This window comes from Schistocerca serialis, chromosome 4 (genome assembly GCF_023864345.2).
Source record: "Schistocerca serialis cubense isolate TAMUIC-IGC-003099 chromosome 4, iqSchSeri2.2, whole genome shotgun sequence".
Classification (NCBI taxonomy): domain Eukaryota; kingdom Metazoa; phylum Arthropoda; class Insecta; order Orthoptera; family Acrididae; genus Schistocerca; species Schistocerca serialis.
In genome coordinates, this window is record NC_064641.1 from 221587927 (window position 1) to 221614709 (window position 26783).

At 46.2% G+C, this 26783-nt stretch overlaps 1 protein-coding gene across 1 annotated transcript in view; it reads right to left on the minus strand.

Moving 5' to 3' along the window:
* The window catches only part of LOC126474883 (uncharacterized), a 409432-nt gene that overhangs the window by 105703 nt on the left and 276946 nt on the right, over positions 1-26783 (minus strand). Inside the window, exons 5-7 of the mRNA XM_050102374.1 lie at positions 20203-20402; positions 6158-6350; positions 2078-2352 (exon numbers count right to left, since the gene is read on the minus strand). Coding sequence (XP_049958331.1) covers positions 2078-2352; positions 6158-6350; positions 20203-20402 — 668 coding nt within the window. The remainder of the gene's footprint in view (positions 1-2077; positions 2353-6157; positions 6351-20202; positions 20403-26783) is intronic.

Sequence of the window (26783 nt, forward strand, 5' to 3'; positions counted from 1 at the left end):
CCTGCGCCCAAGTGTTGCCTTCGTATCCAGCATTTCATGTGAACAGAGATGATTCTCAGGACGAGCCAATTAAGGCTGTGTTGTGAGTGATCGAACACTTCTCATCGAAAAGGCTGCAGAAGCGTCTTCACTGCCTCTGCACAGTGCAGCTGAGAATTGCAATGAAGAAGGAAGTGCGTGGCAGTTGTGTTAGGTGGGCTGCATTCATTAAGGCGAAGCCTCTCAGTGGGCCCTCCTACTTGGCGTGAGACATTCTTGTTCTAGGCACCTTTACTTGCTCACAGTGCGTTCACAGCTGAAAAGAGCATCTTGATGCAATCGACGGGCATATTAGAGACACTGCCCAAAACGTCTGTGAAAAGACTTGCAGGATTTTCACAGTGGTTTCCATTTCGCAACTGATCGTTCCTCACTTTCCGAATAGCCCTCGTAAGTTGGCACAAAGGGACGTACCCTCTGCCATCCACTTCACAATGGTTTGCAGGGTATAGATGCAAATGTAGCTGTGAACAGTCAAAATTGCCCGACAGTGTCAATCAGAGAATTCCTGCAGTTGAGGGCACAATATACACTCCTGGAAATGGAAAAAAGAACACATTGGCACCGGTGTGTCAGACCCACCATACTTGCTCCGGACACTGCGAGAGGGCTGTACAAGCAATGATCACACGCACGGCACAGCGGACACACCAGGAACCGCGGTGTTGGCCGTCGAATGGCGCTAGCTGCGCAGCATTTGTGCACCGCCGCCGTCAGTGTCAGCCAGTTTGCCGTGGCATACGGAGCTCCATCGCAGTCTTTAACACTGGTAGCATGCCGTTACAGCGTGGACGTGAACCGTATGTGCAGTTGACGGACTTTGAGCGAGGGCGTATAGTGGGCATGCGGGAGGCCGGGTGGACGTACCGCCGAATTGCTCAACACGTGGGGCGTGAGGTCTCCACAGTACATCGATGTTGTCGCCAGTGGTCGGCGGAAGGTGCACGTGCCCGTCGACCTGGGACCGGACCGCAGCAACGCACAGATGCACGCCAAGACCGTAGGATCCTACGCAGTGCCGTAGGGGACCGCACCGCCACTTCCCAGCAAATTAGGGACACTGTTGCTCCTGGGGTATCGGCGAGGACCATTCGCAACCGTCTCCATGAAGCTGGGCTACGGTCCCGCACACCGTTAGGCCGTCTTCCGCTCAAGCCCCAACATCGTGCAGCCGCCTCCAGTGGTGTCGCGACAGGCGTGAATGGAGGGACGAATGGAGACATGTCGTCTTCAGCGATGAGAGTCGCTTCTGCCTTGGTGCCAATGATGGTCGTATGCGTGTTTGGCGCCGTGCAGGTGAGCGCCACAATCAGGACTGCATACGATCGAGGCACACAGGGCCACCACCTGGCATCATGGTGTGGGGAGCGATCTCCTACACTGGCCGTACACCACTGGTGATCGTCGAGGGGACACTGAATAGTGCACGGTACATCCAAACCGTCATCGAACCCATCGTTCTACCATTCCTAGACCGGCAAGGGAACTTGCTGTTCCAACAGGACAATGCACGTCCGCATGTATCCCGTGCCACCCAACTTGCTCTAGAAGGTGTAAGTTAACTACCCTGGTCAGCAAGATCTCCGGATCTGTCCCCCATTGAGCATGTTTGGGACTGGATGAAGCGTCGTCTCACGCGGTCTGCAAGTCCAGCACGAACGCTGGTCCAACTGAGGCGCCAGGTGGAAATGGCATGGCAAGCCGTTCCACAGGACTACATCCAGCATCTCTACGATCGTCTCCATGGGAGATTAGCAGCCTGCATTGCTGCGAAAGGTGGATATACACTGTACTAGTGCCGACATTGTGCATGCTCTGTTGCCTGTGTCTATGTGCCTGTGGTTCTGTCAGTGTGATCATGTGATGTATCTGACCCCAGGAATGTGTCAATAAAGTTTCCCCTTCCTGGGACAATGAATTCACGGTGTTCTTATTTCAATTTCCAGGAGTGTATTTTGTTTTCATAAATCACAGAGGTGTTATAAGGAAGAGTAGAAGCGAACCGAATGGCGCATTTGCTGGTGCAGGCGACACTAACCGTGACGTTGAAGGGTGCTGTCTCCGGCACCTCGCTGTGTTCGACGACCAGCTCCGTGGGAGGAGTAGGCGAAGCCTCCTGTAGGCCCTCGCCCTCAGCGTCGATGCTGTTGGTCTCGACCTCGTCGTGGTCGTGGTCGTCGCTGGAGGGGTCTCTGTACCGCAGCAGGGCGGCGCTGTGCAGCTGTTGGGAGCCGCAGCCGGATACGGTGTTGGCCAGGACGCGGTACGTGCCATCTGCGTGCTCCGCACGGATCACCACGTCGGCGCGCTCCCCTGCGACCCAACCAGGAAACACAAATGCAGCTCACTCACTGTTGTGTACGCGTGTCACAATGCCAAGTCAAACATGTCACTGTGGGTAAGGGTGGTGTCTCGAGAAAGAATGTCAGAGCGTGTGTTTTGTATCGGTCTAATAAATATACTCCATCCTTAAATAAATTGTTCCAAAATAAATAAAGTAGACTGCTTCCTCTCTCCACTGGTCCAGCACTGGTCGAGTCCTTTTCCCACGAATCCCTGGGAGGAGGTGGCGGTCGGGTGACTTAGGTTAGTCCAAATGTCCTTTCTTTCGAGCCATTTTCTTAGATTAGTAGAAATACGCGAATTGACTTTTCTTTACCACCAAAGTTCAAACTTGGTGCCAGTTTCTAGGAAGAGGTGGCGGTCAGGTGACTTAGGTTAGTGGGGGTAGCCCAAGTGACTTATCTTCCTGCGATTTTCTTAGGTTAGTAGAGGTGTGATGCATTATCCTGTTGGGGGGGGGGGGGGGGAGTGTGGCACTTTCCCGCCATCTTGGATAACGGTACTTTGGCTCAGAAACCGCCTTGGGGTTGGGTGACGTTGCGGCCGCCATCTTGGATGACGTAATCAACTGACGTCACGGCCGCCATCTTGAATGACATCATCAACTGACGTCAGTTGATTACGACATCGCCGCCATCTTGGGTAATGGTACTTTGGTGCAGAACTGGCCTTGCACCAATACTGTCTGAGAGATCTACCGATTTTTTATTCACTTCAGTTATGTCTCAAAAAACGTGTTTTTGGCAATTCCTTTTAACACACACATTGCAAAAACTGTCAAAATATAATTTAAGAAACAAAAACAAATTTGCAAACAACCCACTTAACCAAGCAAACATCATTAGTAATCAAGGCACTAGTTAGCATTTGAAGGTAACGATACATGTTTAACATCCATATTTCATTTAATCGTTCGAGAAACTTCCTAGGTGAAGACATTTACGTTATTACATTTTACCCTCTAGTGAGACAAGCTTAGCATATCAAGAACTGTTAGTGCTAAAAATAAAGTATGTTTAACAATATCAGACCGTTAGTACTAAATGTCGATTAAGGACGCATCAAAGCATAATAAAGAGATACAGAAGTGGGGAAGGGTTAACCACTCTGTTGATTCCCCTTCCCTGTAAACAATTATCTGTGGAAATCAACAACTCCCTTAATCCAAGGACACACTGCCACTGGAAACATGTTTCTTTTGGAGATGTTCCATGCGGTGTATTGCAACATGTGTCATACTTTGGTTCTTGTGTCTTTCCACAATGGGGGGCAAACAGTTTCTTGTGGTGTATTCACATCGTCTGCTGCTCTCTGTTTAAAGACAAGGAACTGTAATGATATGTCGTGCTGCATTATTAATACCAGAAGGTCCACGCGAACAAAAGAAAGGCTTCGTCGTCGTTGGACTAAGCCACACTATATGATAACAGTTAAGATAACTCAGTATTGGAGCTGGACAGTGATTCTACTGTTATCATGTATGTGCAGGCCATTTCTCCAGCAGTCACTGTCCACGTGTTGTTCGCAAGTCAAGTCCTGTTTCTGGAAGATTAACTGTATATATTTTGTAGCGATGTGCTAACTCTCTTACAAACAGTACCTTTGGTTGGAAACATCAGAATTTTGGTATGAATTGGTCATTATTTCTAACAATGCCCTCATTTTAAAACATAAACCACATCAGTGAATCTAAAAACGTGGTGGTGGCTCAGCAGGGTTTTATCTACCGCGGTATGGTATTTCTTATACATACACTACATTTTGTTGGATCTCGGCAAAAGTGCAATGCTTATAAAATTTGCTGTGGCATCACTAATAAGTCATGATTTCATTATTTCTACGAATTTATTCGTTCCTAGCGCAAAACCTATGACATAAAACACATACACGAATACACACACAGTAGTAATGTAATGGTGACTTAAGAATTATAACCAATTCGGATATTCTGGACACATACTGCTCTGGGATTGGCTGTCACTATCATGAAATAGACAGAATGTGGTGTTGACGTTACGTCGATAACAATAGGTCACACTCACGTAATTGGATGAAGTAAGTAAAATTTGGGAAATATACAAAAAGTGTGGAAAAAAAGAGAGTACTTAGTTTGTTTGGGGGTGGTCTCTGCTACCGCCTCGACTGACGAAAACCACATCTAATATTAAATAGTTATTAACAAATAGAACTCCAGTGACATGAATTAAAGAAATTGCAGTAATTTGTTACTAACAAATAGATACAATCTGAACCTCCCCCTATGCTGCACAGCTCCAGTATGAAGCTACCTACTCAACTGCCCCAGTTGTAAAAGATTAAGATGGGGTGGGGTGCTTGAATCTGATTGGTCCAGTGGAAGGAGGGGGAGTGGAGGGGTGGGGTTGCCCTGGATGATCTTGAAAAATTGCTGGTGGTTTCTTGGGGAGAGGGGAATGAGGGGCGGGGGGGGGGGGGAGGGTGACATCTGTTGTTACACTACTGGCCATTAAAATTGCTACACCACGAAGATGATGTGCTACAAACGCGAAATTTAACCGACAGGAAGAAGATGCTGTGATATGCAAATGATTAGCTTTTCAGAGCATTCACACATGGGTGGCGCCGGTGGTGACACCTACAACGTGCTGACACGAGGAAAGTTTCCAACAGATCTCTCAACACAAACAGCAGTTGACCGGCGTTGCCTGGTGAAACGTTGTTGTGATGCCTCGTGTAAGGAGGAGAAATGCGTACCATCACGTATCCGACTTTGATAAAGGTCGGATTGTAGCCCATCGCGATTGCGGTTTATCGTACCGCGACATTGCTGCTCGCGTTGGTCGAGATCCAATGACTGTTAGCAGAATATGGAATCTGTGGGTTCAGGAGGGTAATATGGAACGCCGTGCTGGATACCAATGGCCTCGTATCACTAGCAGTCGAGATGACAGGCATCTTATCCGCATGGCTGTAACGGATCGTGCAGCCACGTCTCGATCCCTGAGTCAACAGATGGGGACATTTGCAAGACAACAACCATCTGCACGAACAGTTCGACGATGTTTGCAACAGCATGGACAATCAGCTCGGAGACCATGGTTGCGGTGACCCTTGACGCTTCATCACAGACAGGAGTGCCTGCGATGGTGTACTCAGCGACGAACCTGGGTGCACGAATGGCAAAACGATCTCTCACCAATTGAAAACGTCTGGTCAATGTTGGCCGAGCAACTGGTTCGTTACAATACGCCAGTCACTACTCTTGATGAACTGTGGTATCGTGTTGAAGCTGCATGGGCAGCTGTACCTGTACACGCCATCCAAGCTCTGTTTGACTCAATGCCCAGGCGTATCAAGGTCGTTATTACGGCCAGAGGTCGTTGTTCTGGGTGCTGATTTCTCAGGATCTATGCACCCAAATTGCGTGAAAATGTAATCACATGTCAGTTCTAGTATAATATGTTTGTCCAGTGAATACCCGTTTATCATCTGCATTTCTTCCTGGTGTAGCAAATTTTAACTAGTGTAGTTCTCACCCTTGTAAGGAAGTATTTATCAGTGACCTTGTGATCAGATCGGTATCTAAGCTCGTCGAAACCGTGCTAATGTACTCGCGTTCCGTTGCGACGAAGCTAACAGCTTTGTTTCTGTGGGGTGTGGAGCGACCACGCACCTGTAGACTGCTCTCAGTCGGCGAGTGCTTACCCGCGTGGTAGCGTGTGAGACCTAGCTACGCTGTCGCCTTCGGCAGTGCTCTATTGGGTCTGTGTACAGGTGGAGGAGCGAGGCGACTCACCAGAGGCGAGGACGGCGGAGGTGGCGAGCTGCGGCTTGACGGGCGCGCCGTCCAGCGCTATGAGCAGCATGCGGTGGCCCTCGACGGTGACGTTCACCGCGCAGTGGCCGCCGCCGCCGGCGTTCACCACGCGGAACCGGTAGCGCCGGCCCGCCGAAACCCAGAACGTGTGCAGCGGCAGGTCCCCGGAGCCCTGGCGACACGCACGTTTTGCTGTGTTAGGATGGTCAACCAGCACTCCCCGTGCACGGAAACAATATGGCAAGTGCCCCGTCAATTACAGTGGAACCTTATTAACGTGGATCATCGGTTCATCTGGACCGTTTTTCTTTAATACAGTAACTATCAGTATTTGTTACTTCCTACGTAATAGAGTCACTAAATTAAAATTCATTCAGTCACAACAAACAGATCCTGGAAAGGTGTCAGTCAACAAGTCGACATTTAAAGAAAAAATGGTTCAAATGGCTCTGAGCACTATGGGACTCAACTTCTAAGGTCATCAGTCCCCTAGAACTTAGAACTACTTAAACCTAACTAAACTAAGGACATCACACACATCCATGCCCGAGGCAGGATTCGAACCTGCGACCGTAGCGGTAGTGCGGATTCCAGACTGTAGCGCCTAGAACCGCTCGGCCACCCCGGCCGGCTGACATTTAAAAAAACAGTAATATCAGGAATTGAGTCCGCCTTGATGCAAAACACTTTGTTATTCGTTTATTTCTTTAATATCCCAAACTAGTTTCGGCGACAAATATCACCATCATCAGTGGTTTTTTTTTTAAATACTAAAACATGCAGAAAATGGCATGATTGTAAAAACACAGTAAAACATTAATTTTTACAATTCGTCTTTTGAAATATAGTTTGTGACTGGTACCGGTATGTGTATGACATAATCTGTCTTGTACATGAAACACATAACAGGATAGAAGAGCTACACAGTAACATCAACACAGTACACCCACAAATCCACTTCACAATGGAAATAGAAAACAACAAGAAACTAAATTTCTTGGATCTTACAATCACAAGAAAGAACTACCAACATGAATTCTCCATCCACAGAAAACCCACACCCAGAACCACTGATATCCACAGCTCATCCAACCACCGCCGGCCAGCGTGGCCGTGCGGTTCTGGGCGCTACAGTCTGGAGCCGAGCGACCGCTGCGGTCGCAGGTTCGAATCCTACCTCGGGCATGGATGTGTGTGATGTCCTTAGGTTAGTTAGGTTTAATTAGTTCTAAGTTCTAGGGGACTGATGGCCTCAGAAGTTAAGTCGCATAGTGCTCAGAGCCATTTGAACCATTTTGAACCATCCAACCATCCAACAGTGCATAAATATGCCAGTTTCACACACATGCTCCACAGGATAAACAGAACAACTCTTAAACCAGAAAACTACACACAGGAGCTAAATATAATCAAACAAATTGCTGTTGAAAACGACTACAAAACAGATATCATAAACAAACTCAACAACAAGGTAAAACGGAAACATGCAGTACACACAGACAACACAGCAGACCACACCACTTCAGAAAAAAGAGAGATATGGTACACACTAACACACAATAACAAAATATCTCATAGAATAGGAAACATATTGAAAAAGCAAGGGATCCCAATAACATCCAGAACAAACAATACAGTTCAGAAAAGACTAAGACCAGTCAGAAAAACCTGAGACAAATTCAGCAATGCTGGAATATATCAACTCACTTGCAACTCCTGTCAGGCCCACTACATAGGACAAACAAGCAGAAATTTCCGAACGAGGTACACAGAGCACATGAGAGCTCTAAAGAGTGACAGCACACATTCAAGTTTTGCAGAACATCTAACGAACAAAAACCATAACCCCACTAATATCGAAAACGATCTACGCATTCTGAGAAACAGCAACAGTCTATACCGACAACTAACAATAGAAGAAAATTACTACATACAAAAGGCTATAGTCGAAGGGAAAATGTAATAAATGAAAACACAATACTCTGCAACAACACACTCTTTACCGCTCTGAGAGAACTGACCAAGGACATAGAATAGAAAGCACACACACGCAAAAGAACCACTTCCACATTACACACAGAGACATAGACAATGAACAGAAGTCGTCGTAATTCGCGCTACAGTTTTTCATAGCCTTTCTCGCCACATGCGATACGCCTCTCGCGACACGCGAGAATAGCAAGATGGCGTAATATTCTGGATCAGTAACAAAGTGCAAAAGTTTTATTTTTCTGTGTATAAAAGCAGCTACATATCATCCAACGAACGTGAGTACACGGATAGCTAAGCAACACCTCATTACACACCAAATAACTGGTTTCCACACCACCACCACAAACTCAAGTACATACTGCTAACATACGAAGTTCACCTTTTGGTATTTGTTTACTAACAGCCGCTCACATGGTTTGCAGATGACATGATGTTCGCTAAGTAAAAAGACGGCAACAGAAAAAAAGAGCACAGAAAAATATGTCGCAAACAGTGCCAATAATTGCTTAAAACATGCTGTAACATACAATAAATAAGGTAGTATGAAAGTATCAATAGAAAACTATATTTCAAAAGACGAATTGTAAAAATGTAATGACGTTTTACTGTGTTTATAGAGTCATGCCATTTTCTGCATGCTTTAGATTAAAACAACCACACTAATGATGGTGATACTTGTCGCTTAAACTAGTTTGGGATAATAAAGTAATAAACGAATAACAAGGTGTTTTGCATCAAGGCGGACTCAATTCCTGATATTACTGTTTTTCTATGCAAACACGGACCAAATGGAAGAGTTCCAAAATAATAATAATAAGTCGACATTTAGCTTTACTGTACCGTACTGCCACGTGTATTGCGACCGTAAGATGACGTCAAAGAGAAACAAGGTGGTAGTCTCCATGAGCAGGAGGTAACATGCACTGCGCAGGATAGATGAAGGAGAATTGTTCAAAAACATTGCTGCTGGATCTGGAATTGAATAATATGAAAATGATGTTCATGTATAAGTGTTGGAGACGTAAATCAGTGGCTGCAAAATGACAATGACGCTGGCTGCAGTTTGATTTTTCATGACGAAATCGAGCCATTTCGTGTCCTGCAGACAGCGACGGTAGTGTGATGGATTAGCTGGCGAAGCTGGTACTGTCTGAACACATTGTGATACGCGCAGAGTCAACAACGCAGATGGACAAAATAATGGTTCACGTGGAATGCCAGGCAGTAACAACGTTCGGCCGAACTACTGCAGGTGAAACGCCTGCATAAAGGTGTCGCACATAAATGATGTACGAATCTGGCTCATAAGAAAATTACCGATTTTTCAGTGTAGGAACACACGATTATTTCAATATCTGATCAATGTTTGTGTGAAAATTAAGTATAATTTTTGTGCCGTTACGTGAAAGTAAATATATCGTGTATGTTTATCACATATCATTCTAATTTCTTCTGACTTCCCGGATTATCTGAATGACCTATCGTCCCACCCTAATCCGGATCAACGAGGTTCCACTACAATCAACAAACAGGCATTAGGCAGAGGGGAAACAAAGAATAATACTGTTCTTTATTCTCATATACCCATTCAACAAATAAAAGAAATTTCAATAAAGTAAAATGCACTTTTTTTTAAATAGTCACTACAATACGTAAGTTCTTAACTCTTGAACACTAAAACGGGGAAAACATGACATTGCTACCAAACCATTGTAAATTTTGCAACTCCAGTTTTATTAAAAGGAAATCATTAATTATAGGTTATGCACTCTTTAGTTAAAATTATTAGATCATCTGTGGCATGTTACATACCAAATTAAGTGCAAAAGGTCCTGTTTTATACCCTGCTCAAATCGTCAATTTTATGTGGATTTCGTAATCCAGGGTTACGTAACATAATAACACAATATTTTATTAAATAATAGTAGTCAGTTTAACGTTATTCTCCCTCCACGAACCACGGAATTTGAGATGGAATGGTGATTTGCTTACTTCAACGGTGCAGATATCCATACTATAAGTGAAAACACACCTGCAGATTCTCTTCGATGTTCTGAAGGTAGCAGGAATAAAAGAAGGGGAATGAAAGGTTATCTGCAACGTGTACAGAAACTGGGACACTGTTTATGAATCGAAGGATGTGGAAAGGAATTAACAGTTGAGAATGTGGTGGGAAAGGGTTTTAGCCTATACCCGATCTTATTCAGCTCATACATCGAGAAAGCTGTGAAGGAAACAAATAGCAAATTTGGAAATGGAATTAAAATTCAGGAAGGAGAAATAAAATCTAAGATTAGCGAAGACATTTTAATTCTGTCGTACACGGCAAAGGATTTGGAAGAGCAGTTTAACGGGATGGATATTATCCTGAAAAAGGTTAAAGGTGAACATCAACAAAAATAAAGGAAGGGTAATGAAATGTAGTCTATTAAATGCTTCGATTATGCTTCGCGGAATCAAATCAGGCGACGCTGGCCGAATTTGGTTAGGAAATGAGACATTTAAAGCAGTAAATGAGTTTTTCTATTTCGGCAGCACCATACGTGATGAAGGTTGAATTGTAGTGGAAATAAATTGCTGTCTGGCAATGGCAAGAAATGCAATTGCGAAAAGTGAAATTTATTAAAATAGAATATAAACTTAAGTGCTAGAAAGTGAAGGTATTTGTCTGGAGTGTAGCCTTGTATGGAAGTGGGCCCTAAACAGTTTGGACAAGAAGAGGATAGAAGCTTTTGAGATGTGGTACTACAGAAGAATCCTGAAGATTAGATGGCTGGATTGAATAATTAATGTGGAACTGAATCGAACAGGGAAGAAAATTTGACCAAAAGAAGATATCGGTTAAGCCGTCAAGGAATCATCAGTGTTTGGTAACGAAGGGAATAAAGATTAAATATTTTTTCCTACTATGCGTAATATTCATCCAGTCAGTAAATATCGTGTAGTACACACGTTCTAACGTAGTCCATGCTTTCTCTCAGGTTTCAGTCTAACTCCTTACCAAATTTCAGCGAAGTTAGTTCAACGATATAGTTGTGAGAACGTAAAAGATAGAGTTACTTTCGTATTTCATATAATATAATACTAGTACGGATTTTGAGGAGCGAGCAAGAGATCTTTCGTCCTTCATCAAAAACCTCTCCGATTCTGAGAAAGTCAAAGATGACTTATGACAGCACAAGCCAGGTGTTTGCAACACTGCATGCTCATGAGGCAAATTATACAATGATAAGCCAAAACATTACGATCACTGCCCACCACGACGTTGGATACCGACTGGTGGCGTTGAGGGAATGTGACGCGGTAAAAAAAAGCATATAAGCAAAGCAAACGCGGACGGGGGATCGCCCTAGCTAAGATATCGGCTGAAAATTGGGAACTCCATTGAAAAACCGACTTTGACAAAGGACAGATTATATCACCCAGCCTGTGAATGAGTATCTCGAAATTGGCGAAGAGGGTTGAATATTCAAGTGCTACTGTCGTAAGGATCTATGGAAACACAGTTGACAGTGAAACTACAACTAAGCGCTAAATGTTTGGACGTCCGCGACTCTTCACTGAACGTGAGGTTCGAAGGCTTGTCTGCTCTGTAAAGTAGGATAGATGGCGATCTGTGGCATCTATGTCGAAAGAGCACAGTGCTGGTGCACGCACAAGTGTCTAGGAGCACACCGTTCATCGTACATTGTCGAACATGGAGCTCCGCAGCAGACTAGCCTTACGTGTTCACATATTGACCCAACTACATCTTCAATTAAGATTCAAAATGGTTAAAATGGCTCTGAGCACTATGGAACTTAATCTGAGGTCATCAGTCCCCTAGAAATTAGAACTACTTAAACCTAACTAACCTAAGGACATCACAAACATCCATACCCGAGGCAGGATTCGAACCTGCGACCGTAGCGGCGGCGCGGTTACAGGCTGACGCGCCTAGAACCGCTCGGCCACTCCGGCCGGCGATGAAAGAAGGAATTTCAAAAATGTTCAGGAAAATTCAGAAATACAGATATACTGACCTTCAAAGTAGTCACCAGCATTGTGTATAACCCGTTGCCAGCGATGTGGAAGTCGTACGATACTCTTAGCAGTGCCAGTTGTGTTGACAGTTCGAGCGGCGCGGTCTATTGCCCGACGAATTTGTAGTAGTACTGAAGCGAATCCCGTGAAGTGTTTCCTTCAGTTTAGAATTCGAGTTGAACTTACGAGGGCTTAAGTCAGGGGAGTGCAGTAGGTGGTATAGCACTTTGCAGCCCCATCAGTCAAACAAATCAGTAAGAAAAAAAATGGCTCTGAGCACTATGGGACTCAACTGCTGTGGTCATAAGTCCCCTAGAGCTTAGAACTACTTCAACCTAACTAACCTAAGGACATCACAAACATCCATGTCCGAGGCAGGATTCGAACCTGCGACCGTAGCGGTCGCGCGGTTCCAGACTGAAGCGCCTAGAACAGCTCGGCCACACCGACCGGCTTCAATTAAGACTGTAGTGGGCACGGGACCATGGGGATTCAACGTCTATCAATCGAAAGGTGTCGGCTCTACGGGTGAATCACATTTTTGCTGCACTAGGTCGCTGGTCGTCACCAAAAAGGACGCCATTGAGCGAACGGCGGCTCGAAACGTGCAGCGCGCCACAGACGTGTTATGCTATGGGAGACTTTCTCCTGCTGCTCTTGCATGGGACCTTTGGTAGTAACCGAAGACACGCTGACAGCTGCCAACCACCACCCTTCATGCTTATTTCTTCCCCGACGCCTATGTCATCTTTCAACAGTATAATTGTCCGTGTCTCGGAGCCAGAACCGTGCTACAGTAGTCTGTGGAGCACTACTGTAAACTCACGTTGATGTCTCGGCTATCAAATTCGCCGGATGTAAATCCTATGGGACCCATCTGGGTCGCTATCGTGCAACATCACCGCGTACGCATATCAGCGGCCCTTTATTTACTCGAATTACATGGCCTGTGCGTAGACATCTAATGCCACGCGCCTCCATAAACTTACCAACAAACTGTCGGATCCCTGATCAGTGATGTATTTCGTCGGAAGACAATCGATCTGATATTGATGAGGCTATCCTTCACGGAGGACGCACGCAACGGCGCACAGACTACAGCAGAAACGCGTGCGCTCAAGCAACGCATGTGCAACAACTAGAAAATACTTCTCAAAATCTAAATTTGTATTTGATGTTAATAAATTTCTCTTCTTCGGAAACGCTTTTTCTTGCTATTAACAGACTGCATTTTATTCCTCTTTACTTCTGTCATCGACACTTATTTCACCGCCCAAATAAAAAAATCCATATATTGCTTTTAGTGTCTCATTTTCTAACCTAATTCCTTCAGCATTGCCTGATTTAATTCGACTACATTCCATTCCCCATGTTTTACTTTTGTTGATGTTCACGTTGTCGTCGTGCTGTTAGCAAATACACTCGCATCGGTCGCCTGCGGCCATAGCCCATTAACGCCAAATTTCGGCGCACCTTAATAACGGATACGTGCGTTGTATGTCCCATATTGATTGCTGCGGTTATTTGTCGCAGTTACTTGTCTGTCAGCCCTGACAACTCTACGCAAACGCCGCTGCTGTAGTCGTTACGTGAAAGCGGCCGGTCACTGCATTGTCTGGCAGAGCGGTTCTAGGCGCTGCTGCTACGGTCGTAGGTTCGAATCCTGCCTCGGGCATGGATGTGTGTGATGTCCTTAGGCTAGTTAGGTTTAAGTGGGTCCTAAGTTCTAGGGGAGTGATGACCTCAGCTGTTAAGTCCCATAGTGCTCAGAGCCATTTGAACTGCATTGTCCGTGGTGAGAGGTAATGCCTGACATTTGGTTTCTCGGCACATTCTTGACACTGTGGATGTCGGAATATTGAATTTCCTAACTATTTTCGAAATGGAATGCCCCGTGCATGTAGCTCCAACTACCATTCCGCGTTCAAAGTCTGTTAATTCCCGTCGAGCGTCCATAATCAAGTCAGACACCTTTTCACGTGAACGACCTGAGTACAAATGACAGATCCGCCATTACGTTGTTCTTTTATACCTTGTGCACGTGATACTACCGTCGCCTGTATATGTGCATTTCTCAATCTCATGACTTATGTCACTTCAGTGTTTTACAGTGTCGCGTTCATCACCGATGATTTCAACGAAAGTAAATCGGACTAAAGAAATTTGAGAGTGCGATCCAGCTTCGTCTTAAGGCGCGTGCACACACTAGGACTACGAAGGCCAACGAACGACCTCCAACCACTTATGTGGCCGAGATTTGCTTAGTGTGTACGGGCGATAAATCGGGGCCAACGATGTGGTTGTCCTTCGCTGCGGTTGGGACAGCCCGCGGTAACATTAAACCGTCGGCGGTGGGTTATTCTTGGGACACGTCCCCCAACGTGGACACCCTGTCGAATGTTCATTGGTTCAGTAGTGATTTTCTGTGTCTGTTAAACGGGTTGTGAATTAGTTGTTTCTAAAAATACATTAAGCTGGCATATGAATCCCGAGTAGCTGAGTACTGCCGATCTTTCTCTACATATAAGGTGAGTATTGTGGAAAGGAAAGAGGAGTAGTTGAAGATGAGATGGGAGATACGATACCGCGAGTAGAATCTGACATAGAACTGAAAGACCTAAGCCGAAACAAAGCGCCTAGCATGGATGACACTCTGTCGGAGTTACTGAGGTCCTTGGAAGAACATACCATGAGGAAATTATTTTGGAAATTTGTGGTAAGATCTAACTTAAATTAACATACGGTAAGGACGACACACACAACCATGCCTGAGGGAGGACTCGAACCTCCGACGGGGGGAACTGCGCGGACCGTGACAAGACGCCCTTAGACCGCGCGCGGCTACCCAGCGCGGCAAGGAAATTATTCACTTGGTATTCAAGATATACGAGGGAGGTGCAGTACCTACGTATTTTAAGAACTACGTAATAATTCTAGTGCCAAAGAACCAAGAGGCTGATGAGTAAAAATATTACCGAATCAACACTTAAATAACTCGTGATTGAAAAATGCTACCAAAAATTCATTACAGAACCCAGAGGCTGATGAGTAAAAATATAACCGAAACAACAGTTTAATAACTCGTGGAAGAAAAATATTGTCAAAAATACATTACAGAAGAATGAAAAGACTGGTAGCAGCCGATCTATGAGGTAGATAAGTTTAGGTTCCGCGGAAACATAGGAACATGGGAGGCAATACTGACCCTACTACTTATCTTAGAAAATACAAATATGTAGAGAAAGCTCTTGACAGTATTGATTGGAAAACACGAATCGAAATTTTGAAGGGAAGAGGGATAAAATACAAGCTGAGCAACGTTGTCCACACTGTGACAAAAGTGGGAAACCAGATGGCGCTATGGTTGGCCCGCTAGGTGGTGCTGCCATCGGTCAAACGGATATCAACTGTGTTTTTCTTTTTAAATAGGAATCCCCAGTTTTTATTACATATTCGTGTAGTACGTAAAGAAATATGAATGTTTTACTTGGATCACTTTTTTCGCTTTGTGATAGATGTCGCAGTAATAGTCACAACCGTATAAGTACGTGGTATCACGTAACATTCCGCCAGTGCGGACGGTATTTGCTTCGTGATACATTATCCGTGTCCGCAGCTCGTGGTCTCGCGGTAGCGTACTCGCTTCCCGAGCGCGGGGTCCCGGGTTCGATTCCCGGCGGGGTCAGGGATTTTTCCTGCCTCGAGATGACTGGGTGTTGTTGTGTCGTCTTCATCATCATCATTCATCCCCATTACGGTCGGAGGAAGGCAATGGCAAACCACCTCCACTAGGACCCTGCCTAGTAAGGCGGCGCGGGTCTCCCGCGTCGCTCCCCTACGCTCTGCAAAGGAATATGGGACTCATCACCATCACCACATTATCCGTGTTACAATGATCCGTTTAACAATTTCGGAAAAAGTCGATATCGTGTTGAAGTGTGGCTATTGTGATCAAAATGCCCAACGGGCGTGTGCTATGTATGCTGCTCGGTATCCTGGACGACATCATCCAAGTGTCCGGACCGTAAGCCGGATAGTTACGTTATTTAAGGGAACAGGAAGTGTGCAGCCACATGTGAAATGTCAACCACGACCTGCAACAAATTATGGGGCCCAAGTAGATATCATAGCTGCTGTCGCGGCTACTCCGCACATCAGTAGCAGACAAATTGCGCGAGAATCGGGAATCTCAAAAACGTCGGTGTTGAGAAAGCTACATCAACATCTATTGCACCCGTACCATATTTCTATGCACCAGGGATTGCATGGCGACGACTTTGAACGTCGTGTACAGTTCTACCACTGGGCACAAGAGAAATTACGGGACGATGACAGATATTTTGCACGCGTTCTATTTAGCGACGAAGCGTCATTCACCAACAGCGGCAACGTAAACCGTCATAATATGCACTATTGGGTAACGGAAAATCCACGATGGCTGTGACAAGTGGAACATCAGCGACCTTGGCGGGTTAATGTATAGTGCGGCATTATGGGAGGAAGGATAATTAGCCCCCATTTTATCGATGGCAATCTAAATGGTGCAATGTATGCTGATTTCCTACGTAATATTCTACCGATATTGCTACAAGATGTTTCACTGCATGACAGAAGGGCGATGTACTTCCAACATGATGGAAGTCCGGCTCATAGCTCGCGTGCGGTTGAAGCGGTATTGAGTAGCATATTTCATGACAGGTGGATTGGTCGTCGAAGCACCATACCATGGCCCGCACGTTCACCGGATCTGACGTCCCCGGATTTCTTTCCGTGGAGAAAGTTGAAGGATATTTGCTATAGTGATCCACCGACAACACCTGACAACATGCGTCAGCGCATTGTCAATGCATGTGCGAACATTAAGGAAGGCGAACTACTCGCTGTTGAGAGGAATGTCGTTACACGTATTGCCAAATGCACTGAGGTTGACGGACATCATTTTGAGCATTTATTGCATTAATGTGGTATTTACAGGTAATCACGCTGTAACAGCGTATGTTCTCAGAAATGATAAGTTCACAAAGGTACATTTGGAACAACTGAAATAAAATGTTTAAGCGTACCTACGTTCAATATTGTAATTTAAAAAACCTACCTGTTACCAAATGTTCATCTAAAATTGTGAGCCGTGACTGTTACAGCGTCATCTATCTCAAAGCGAAAAAAGTGGTCCAACTAAAACATGCATATTTCTTTACGTACTACACGAATATGTAATAAAAAAATGGGGTTCCTATTTAAAAAAACACAGTTGATATCCGTTTGACCTACGGCAGCGCCATCTAGCGGGCCAACCAAAGCGCCATCTGGTTTGCCCCTCGAGCTAGACAAGTTCGTTCTTTGTAGTTTTTTCGTTTGATGCTCATTTCGTGAAATATTTGGCCCGGTCACGATCAATGGAGATAGCGGCAATATTGCATACACAAGGTATAAAAAGGGCCGTGCATTGACGGAACTGCCATTTGTATTCAGGTGATCATGTGAAAAGTTTTTCGACGTGGTTATGGCCTCACGACGGGAATTAAGACTTTGAACGCGGATTGGTAGTTGGAGCTAGACGTATGGAACATTCCATTTCGGAAATCGGGAATTCAGTATTCCGACATACACAGCGTCAATAGGCTGCCGAGAATACAAGATTTCAGCCATTACCTCTCACCAAGGGCAACGCAGCGGCCGACGGCTTTCACTCAACGACCGAGAGCAGCGGCGTTTGCGTAGACTTGTCAGAGCTGACAGATAAACAACACTGGGACGTACGGCGAACATGTCAATTAGGACAGTGCTGCGGAATTCAATGGGATATGGCAGCAGACGACTGATGCGAGTGCCTTTGCATGCAGCAAGACGTTGCCTGCAGCGCCTCTGCTGTGCTCGTGACCAATTCGGTTGGAATCTAGACGACTAGAAAACCGTGGCCAGGTTAGAGAAGCCCCGATTACAGTTGGTAAGAGCTGATAGTAGCATTCGAGTGTGGCAGAGAGCTCGTGAAGTCATGGACTCGAGTTGACAACAAGGCACTGTGAAGGCTTGGAGGTGGCTCCATAATGGTGTGTGCTGTGTTTATGTGGAATGGACTGGGTCATCAGATCTAACTGAACCGATCATTGACTGAAAATGGTTATGTTCGGCTACTTGAAGCCCATCTGCAGCCATTCATGGACTTTATGTTAAACAAAGATGGAATTTTTGTGCATGACAGTACGCAATGAGAACGAGCCACAATTGTTCGCGATTGGTTTGAGAACGTTTTGGACAGTTCGAGCGAATGGTTTGGACACCGTGTTCGCCAGACATGAATCCCATCGAACATTCGTGGGACATAATCGAGAGCTCAGTGCGAGTGCAAAATTCTGCACCGGCAACATTTTCACAATTACGGACGGCTACAGAGAGAGGCTACAGGCCCCGGCAGTAGACAATATTCCATTAGAACTACTGACAGCCTTGGGAGAGCCAGTCCTGGCAAAACTCTACTATCTGGTGAGCAAGATTTATGAGATTGGCGAAACACCCTCACACTTAAAGAAGAATATAATAATTCCAATCCCAAAGAAAGCAGGTGTTGACAGATGTGAAAATTACCGAACTATCAGTTTAACAAGTCACAGCTGCAAAATACTAACGCGAATTCTTTACAGACGAATGGAAAAACTGGTAGAAGCGGACCTCGGGGAGGATCAGTTTGGATTCCGTAGAAATGTTGGAACACGTGAGGCAATACTGACCTTACGACTTATCTTAGAAAATAGATTAAGAAAGACAAGCCTACGTTTCTAGCATTTGTAGACTTAGAGAAAGCTTTTGACAATGTTGACTGGAATACTCTCTTTCAAATTCTGAAGGTGGCAGGGGTCAAATACAGGGAGCGAAAGGCTATTTACAATTTTTACAGAAACCAAATGGCAGCTATAAGAGTCGAGGGGCATGAAAGGGAAGCAGTGGTTTGGAAGGAAGTGAGACAGGGTTGTAGCCTCTCCCCGACGTTATTCAATCTGTATATTGAGCAAGCAGTAAAGGAAACAAAAGAAAAATTCGGAGTAGGTATTAAAATCCATGGAGAATAAATAAAAACTTTGAGGTTCGCCGATGACATTGTAATTCTGTCAGATACAGCAAAGCACCTGGAAGAACAGTTGAACGGAATGGACAGTGTCTTGAAAGAAGGATATAAGATGAACATCAACAAAAGCAAAACGAGGATAATGGAATGTAGTCGAATTAAGTCCGGTGATGCTGAGGGAATTAGATTAGGAAATGAGACACTTAAAGTAGTAAAGGAGTTTTGCTGTTTGGGGAGCAAAATAACTGATGATGGTCGAAGTAGAGAGGATATAAAATGTAGGCTGGCAATGGCAAGGAAAGTGTTTCTGAAGAAGAGAAATTTGTTAACATCGAGTATAGATTTAAGTGTCAGGAAGTCGTTTCTGAAAGTATTTGTATGGAGTGTAGCCACGTATGGAAGTGAAACATGGACGATTAACAGTTTGGACAAGAAGAGAATAGAAGCTTTCGAAATGTGGTGCTACAGAAGAATGCTGAAGATTAGATGGGAAGATCACATAACTAATGAGGAGGTATTGAATAGGATTGGGGAGGAGTTTGTGGCACCACTTGATGAAAAGAAGGGACCGGTTGGTAGGACATGTTCTGAGGCATCAAGGGATCGCAAATTTAGCATTGGAGGGCAGCGTGGAGGGTAAAAATCGTAGAGGGAGACCAAGAGATGAATACACTAAGCAGATTCAGAAGGATGTAGGTTGCAGTAAGTACTGGGAGATGAAGAAGCTTGTACAGGATAGAGTAGCATGGAGAGCTGCATAAAACCAGTCTCAGGACTGAAAACAACAACAACAACAGAGACCGACTGGCTCAGTATTTCTGCAGAGGACTTCCAAGGACTTGTCCAATCCATACCACGTGGAGTTGCCGCACTAAGCCGGGCAAGAGGAGGTCCGAAGCGATATTAGGAGGTACGGCATGCCTCGTGTCAGCTCGGCGCCGGTTACCTGCTGGCGGCCGTTGATGAGCAGCGCGCGGCCGGCGGCGTCTGCGCCGGGCGGCAGCAGCGTGGCGGGCGCCTCGGCGAGCTGCGACACCAGCACCAGGTGTTCGCGCTCGTCGCGGTCGTACAGCGGCCGCAGCGACTCCTTCGACTCCGGGCGGCGCACCACCAGCGCGCCAGACACCGTGTCTGCCGCCGTCAGGCCTGAAACAGCCAGTGCACAGTCAGACCAACCGCTCATTCTAACACTACACTCTGGACTACAGTCTGTATTATTGCACACAGAATACCCAAAAGGTAACCGTTAAACTACACTCCTGGAAATTGAAATAAGAACACCGTGAATTCATTGTCCCAGGAAGGGGAAACTTTATTGACACATTCCTGGGGTCAGATACATCACATGATCACACTGACAGAACCACAGGCACATAGACACAGGCAACAGAGCATGCACAATGTCGGCACTAGTACAGTGTATATCCACCTTTCGCAGCAATGCAGGCTGCTATTCTCCCATGGAGACGATCGTAGAGATGCTGGATGTAGTCCTGTGGAACGGCTTGCCATGCCATTTCCACCTGGCGCCTCAGTTGGACCAGCGTTCGTGCTGGACGTGCAGACCGCGTGAGACGACGCTTCATCCAGTCCCAAACATGCTCAATGGGGGACAGATCCGGAGATCTTGCTGGCCAGGGTAGTTGACTTACAGCTTCTAGGGCACGTTGGGTGGCACGGGATACATGCGGACGTGCATTGTCCTGTTGGAACAGCAAGTTCCCTTGCCGGTCTAGGAATGGTAGAACGATGGGTTCGATGACGGTTTGGATGTACCGTGCACTATTCAGTGTCCCCTCGACGATCACCAGTGGTGTACGGCCAGTATAGGAGATCGCTCCCCACACCATGATGCCGGGTGTTGGCCCTGTGTGCCTCGGTCGTATGCAGTCCTGATTGTGGCGCTCACCTGCACGGCGCCAAACACGCATACGACCATCATTGGCACCAAGGCAGAAGCGACTCTCATCGCTGAAGACGACACGTCTCCATTCGTCCCTCCATTCACGCCTGTCGCGACACCACTGGAGGCGGGCTGCACGATGTTGGGGCGTGAGCGGAAGACGGCCTAACGGTGTGCGGGACCGTAGCCCAGCTTCATGGAGACGGTTGCGAAGGGTCCTCGCCGATACCCCAGGAGCAACAGTGTCCCTAATTTGCTGGGAAGTGGCGGTGCGGTCCCCTACGGCACTGCGTAGGATCCTACGGTCTTGGCGTGCATCCGTGCGTCGCTGCGGTCCGGTCCCAGGTCGACGGGCACGTGCACCTTCCGCCGACCACTGGCGACAACATCGATGTACTGTGGAGACCTCACGCCCCACGTGTTGAGCAATTCGGCGGTACGTCCACCCGGCCTCCCGCATGCCCACTATACGCCCTCGCTCAAAGTCCGTCAACTGCACATACGGTTCACGTCCACGCTGTCGCGGCATGCTACCAGTGTTAAAGACTGCGATGGAGCTCCGTATGCCACGGCAAACTGGCTGACACTGACGGCGGCGGTGCACAAATGCTGCGCAGCTAGCGCCATTCGACGGCCAACACCGCGGTTCCTGGTGTGTCCGCTGTGCCGTGCGTGTGATCATTGCTTGTACAGCCGTCTCGCAGTGTCCGGAGCAAGTATGGTGGGTCTGACACACCGGTGTCAATGTGTTCTTTTTTCCATTTCCAGGAGTGTATATATGTAGTATCCCGGACTTTCTGGTCAGTCTGTACATATTTGTAAGAGAAACTACACTACCTGACAAAAAGAAGAAAAAGCACCCGGTCGGATGTCAATATAACTACACACCATCGTCGGGCATGAACTCTTAAGTCATTAGAGTTGCAATGTCCTCTGTGACAGGCAGAACCGCCACCAGAGTGCAATAGCTTTGTTCGTGTTTAGCGTCGTTACCAGGGTTGATAGAGCATATATCGGAAGTGAACGGCTTCATATATTGTGATCACTGTACAGGATATGGAGAAGCCGCGTACTCGTCTAGGACAGCGTTATCAGCACCTGACAGACTTTGAAAGGGGTCTCATTTTGTGTCTCCATTTAGCTAGCCGGTCGAATTGTGCAACGCCCAGATTTGTAGGACATTTTCATGCGGCAGCGGCACAATGGTGGACTATATGAGAACGCCAGAGCGGGCGTTCTCGTTGTAAAGGTTCTGATAGACCACACTGGACCACCCCAAGAGACTATTGCCATATTGTGCACCAAGAGAAACGTAACAAATAGTGAACTCCCTGAAATACTGTGTGTCACCCTGCACCATTTGTCAGACTACCAGCAGTCAGCCTAAGGAATTACCATTCCCTGCTTAGGCAGCCATTAACAGCGCAAGACAAACTGCTGCGTTTGAAGTGATGCCGTCACCAGGACGCGAATCATTAGCGTCACATTGTGTTGGGCGATGAATCAGGGTTCTTCTCTACTCTGGATGACGATCGTCGGAGAGGATGGCGCAGACCTCGTGAGAGGTCTCATTCTTCCAGGTTTTTTTTTATTATTTATTTTTTTTATTTGAGAGAGACAGCGGTGTTACAACTGGCGTCATGGTGTGGGGAGGCATCGAAAATGATTTCAGGACATGATTAGTAGCGAGCCAGGCACAACGGTACATCACAGGCATCCTGCGTCCTTACGTGTTACCTTTAGTGTGACAATATTGTGGTAAAATTTCAGGAGAACGCTCATCCACACAAGGCACGTGTGTCTATGAACTGCCTGTGTGATGTTGAGGCACTCTTGTGGACAACAATGTCCCCAGATCTGTCCCGTATACCGCAGGTGTGGGGCTACCTAGGATGTCCCAGTGCAGTATCTAGGACATCAAGGACCAGTTACAACGTCTGGATTAGCTTGCATCAGGAGACGATACAACGGGTTTACAGTACGCTTCCCAATCGAATTAGTGCGTGCATCCAGGCCAGAGGGGGTGCCACGTCGTACTGATAAGTGGACTCATACTGATAAATTCTTTTTAAATCTGACGTGACTTTGTAATCACTGGAGTAACACATATCCTTGCAACCCATGCCAGACAGTTTGTATTAAGGTGGATTCACACTTGACAAAACGTCAACGTCACCTGCGTCACGTCAAGAGATTCTCCTCTGTAGTTCAAATGGTGCCATTCACACACACCGACAACGGAACGTCATCGACACGTCAGTTGACGTCAGCGTCACGTCAAGATTTCTCGTAAAAAATGTTTCCACGGGCCACAGTGTAGCCTACTTAGCGAGCAACTGTTACATTAAGTACGCAGTGTGATCTAATACTAAAGTATTCCCCACTGACTGCTATCGCGTAGAGGACTTAATATATACTAGAAGACAATACTAAGTTAAAGTATTTTGCTTTATACAGTGAAGGAATACACTGCAAAATAAACGATACCTTTATTGTTCAGTGAGCTGGGCTCACGAATTTTCCAGTGGAACAGCGAAAAGGAGAATAGGGAGTAAAGTTGATGCGGCATGCAGAAGTTTAAAATAAGATTGGTAATAAATTAATGACGAACAGCAAGTAGCAGAAATATATGGAACATAGTTCGAGACCATTAAAACGGCCCATCTAGACATACCGTAGGCAAACCATCAGCTTCTGTCAAGGTGATATTGGACGTCTAAATCTTTATTTCTCTTCCTAATTTTTATTTGTATTGTGCTTCACAGGTAAAAAAGAACGTTTGTCTAGACATTATTATATATTTATAAAACGATGACTCCTCTTCTTCCAGCGCCTGTAAACAGTGTGGAACTCACCTTCACAGTTTAGATTTTTTAACATTTTCCTAACCCAGACTCTTTTTGCTCTTTATTCCTCATCATGAAGTGCAACAGCAATCATTGCAAACTGCTTTAAAGCGAAGTTCGGCATTTTATGACGATCTATTATGAACTACGAAATAGCGCTTCTGCTGAATATTTTTTGAATGAGCTGTAACGTCACGGCGTTCTTTCGACGATGACTTGCCGTATAGTGTCAATGTTTAGGAATTCCTCTGACAATCGACGTTCAAAAACGTGACGTTGATCTTCCGGCAAGTGTGAATCAACCTATATTGGGTTCAAATACTGGGAATTAGGCTATGTGCCACGACATAGCACATCAGCTTGACACGAGAACACTGCGGGTAGCCGATACACGAGCTCATAGGAGGAACGGCAGCGAGAACTAAAATACACTACTGGCCATTAAAGTTGCTACACCAAGAAGAAATGCAGATGATAAACGGGTATTCATTGGACAAATATATTATATACAACTGACATGTGATTACATTTTCACACAATTTGGGTACATAGATCCTGAGAAATCAGTACCCAGAACAACCACCTCTAGCCCTAATAACGGCCTTGATACGCCTAGGCATTGAGTCAAACAGAGCTTGGATGCCGTGTACAGGTACAGCTGCCCATGCAGCTTCAACACGATACCACAGTCCTTCAAGAGTAGTGACTGGCATATTGTGACGAGCCAGTTGCTCGGCCACCATTGACCAGACGTTTGCAAATGGTGAGAGATCTGGAGAATGTGCTGGCCAGGGCAACAGTCGAACATTTTCTGTACCCAGAAAGGCCCGTACAGGACCTGCAACATGCGGTCGTACATTATCCTGCTGAAATGTAGGGTTTCACAGGGATCGAATGCAGGATAGAGCCACGGGTCGTAACGAATCTGAAATGTAACGGCCACTGTTCAAAGCGCCGTCAATGCGAACAAGAGGTGACAGAGACGTGTAACCAATGGCACCCGATACCATCACGCCGGGTGATACGCCAGTATGGCGGTGACGAATACACGCTTCGAACGTGCGTTCACCGCGATGTCACCAAACACGAATGCGACCATCATGATGCTGTAAACAGAACCTGGATTCATCCGAAGAAAATGATGTTTAGCCATTCGTGCACCCAGGTTCGTCGTCATCGCAGGCGTTCCTGTCTGTGATACAGCGTGAAGGGTAACCACAGCCACGGTCTCCGAGCTAATAGTCCATGCTGCTGCAAACTTCGTCGAACTGTTCGTGCAGATGGTTGTCGTCTTGCAAACGTCCCCATCTGTTGACTCAGGGATGGAGACGTGACTGCACGATCCGTTACAGCTATGCGGATAAGATATCTGTCATCTCGACTGCTAGTGATACGAGGCCGTTGGGATCCAGTACGGCGTTCCGCATTACCCTCCTGAACCCACCGATTCCATATTCTACTAACAGTCATTGGATCTCTACCAACGCGAGCAGCAATGTCGCGATACGATAAACCGCAACGCCGATAGGCTACAATCCGACCTTTATCAAAGTCGGAAACGTGATGGTACGCATTTCTCCTCCTTACACGAGGCATCATAACAACGTTTCACCAGGCAACGCCGGTCAACTGCTGTTTGTGTATGAGAAATCGGTTGGAAACTTTCCTCATGTCAGCACGTTGTAGGTGTCGCCACCGGCGCCAACCTTGTGTGAATGTCTGAAAAGCTAATCATTTGCATATCACAGCATCTTCTTCCTGTCGGTTAAATTTCGCGTCTGTAGCACGTCATCTTCGTGGTGTAGCAATTTTAATGGCCAGTAGTGTAGTAATAGTTCCAGAGGTCACCAGCAACAGCATTGTATTGTCAAGGACAACTCTGTACACAGCCGTAGCGACCAGAGGAGCTCACTTCGCTGATAGCAGGCAGCCACATCGCCCCTAAGAGGCACAACCAGTGCGGATTTGTTCGCTTCCGCCTCATTACAGCCGGCCGTTGTGGCCGAGGGGTTCTAGGTGCATCAGTCCGGAACTGCGCTGCTGCTACGGTCGCAGGTTCGAATCCTGCCTCGGGCATGGGTGTGTGTGATGTCCTTAGGTTAGTTAGGTTTAAGTAGTTAAAACTTCTAGGGGACTGATGACCTCAGATGTTGAGTCTCATAATGCTCAGAACCATTTGAACCATTTTTTTCCCTCATCACATGTTCAGTAACTGACCGCTACACAGTTTTCCATGAGCACTGCATTTAACGTATTTCACGGCCAGTCGCCGCGCAGTTTATGGCGCCATGTCACAGACTCCGCGTCCGCTCCCACCGGAGGTTCGAGTCCTCCCTCGGGCATGGGTCTGTGTGTTGTCCTTAGCGTAAGGTAGTTGAAGTGGTGTATAAGTCTAGGGACCGATGACCTCAGCAGTTTGGTCACTTCGGAATTCACACACCTTTGAACATGGCCAGTTCCCAGCAGTCGAAGCCAAGGTACCAACCTGGAGGTCTTACAGAACCAACATGGAGCTGCCAGCTGTCCACTGCAAAGAAATACTTGCCTCATGCAGCTCCGGTGCCAAGACTGTGGTATTCGCTGACTTTGCATTGTGTTAGTACTGTTGAACAGTCACCGCAAAACAGTGGCCCTCATCAGGACACAGATTTTGCCCGTGTGACATTCATTGAACTTTAGTTACGGACAACTAATATAAATTTTTTGAAGACTACTTACAAATAGACAATAGACAGTCCACCGTGCCAACAAGGGTCGTAGTGACTTTTTCTAGTGACT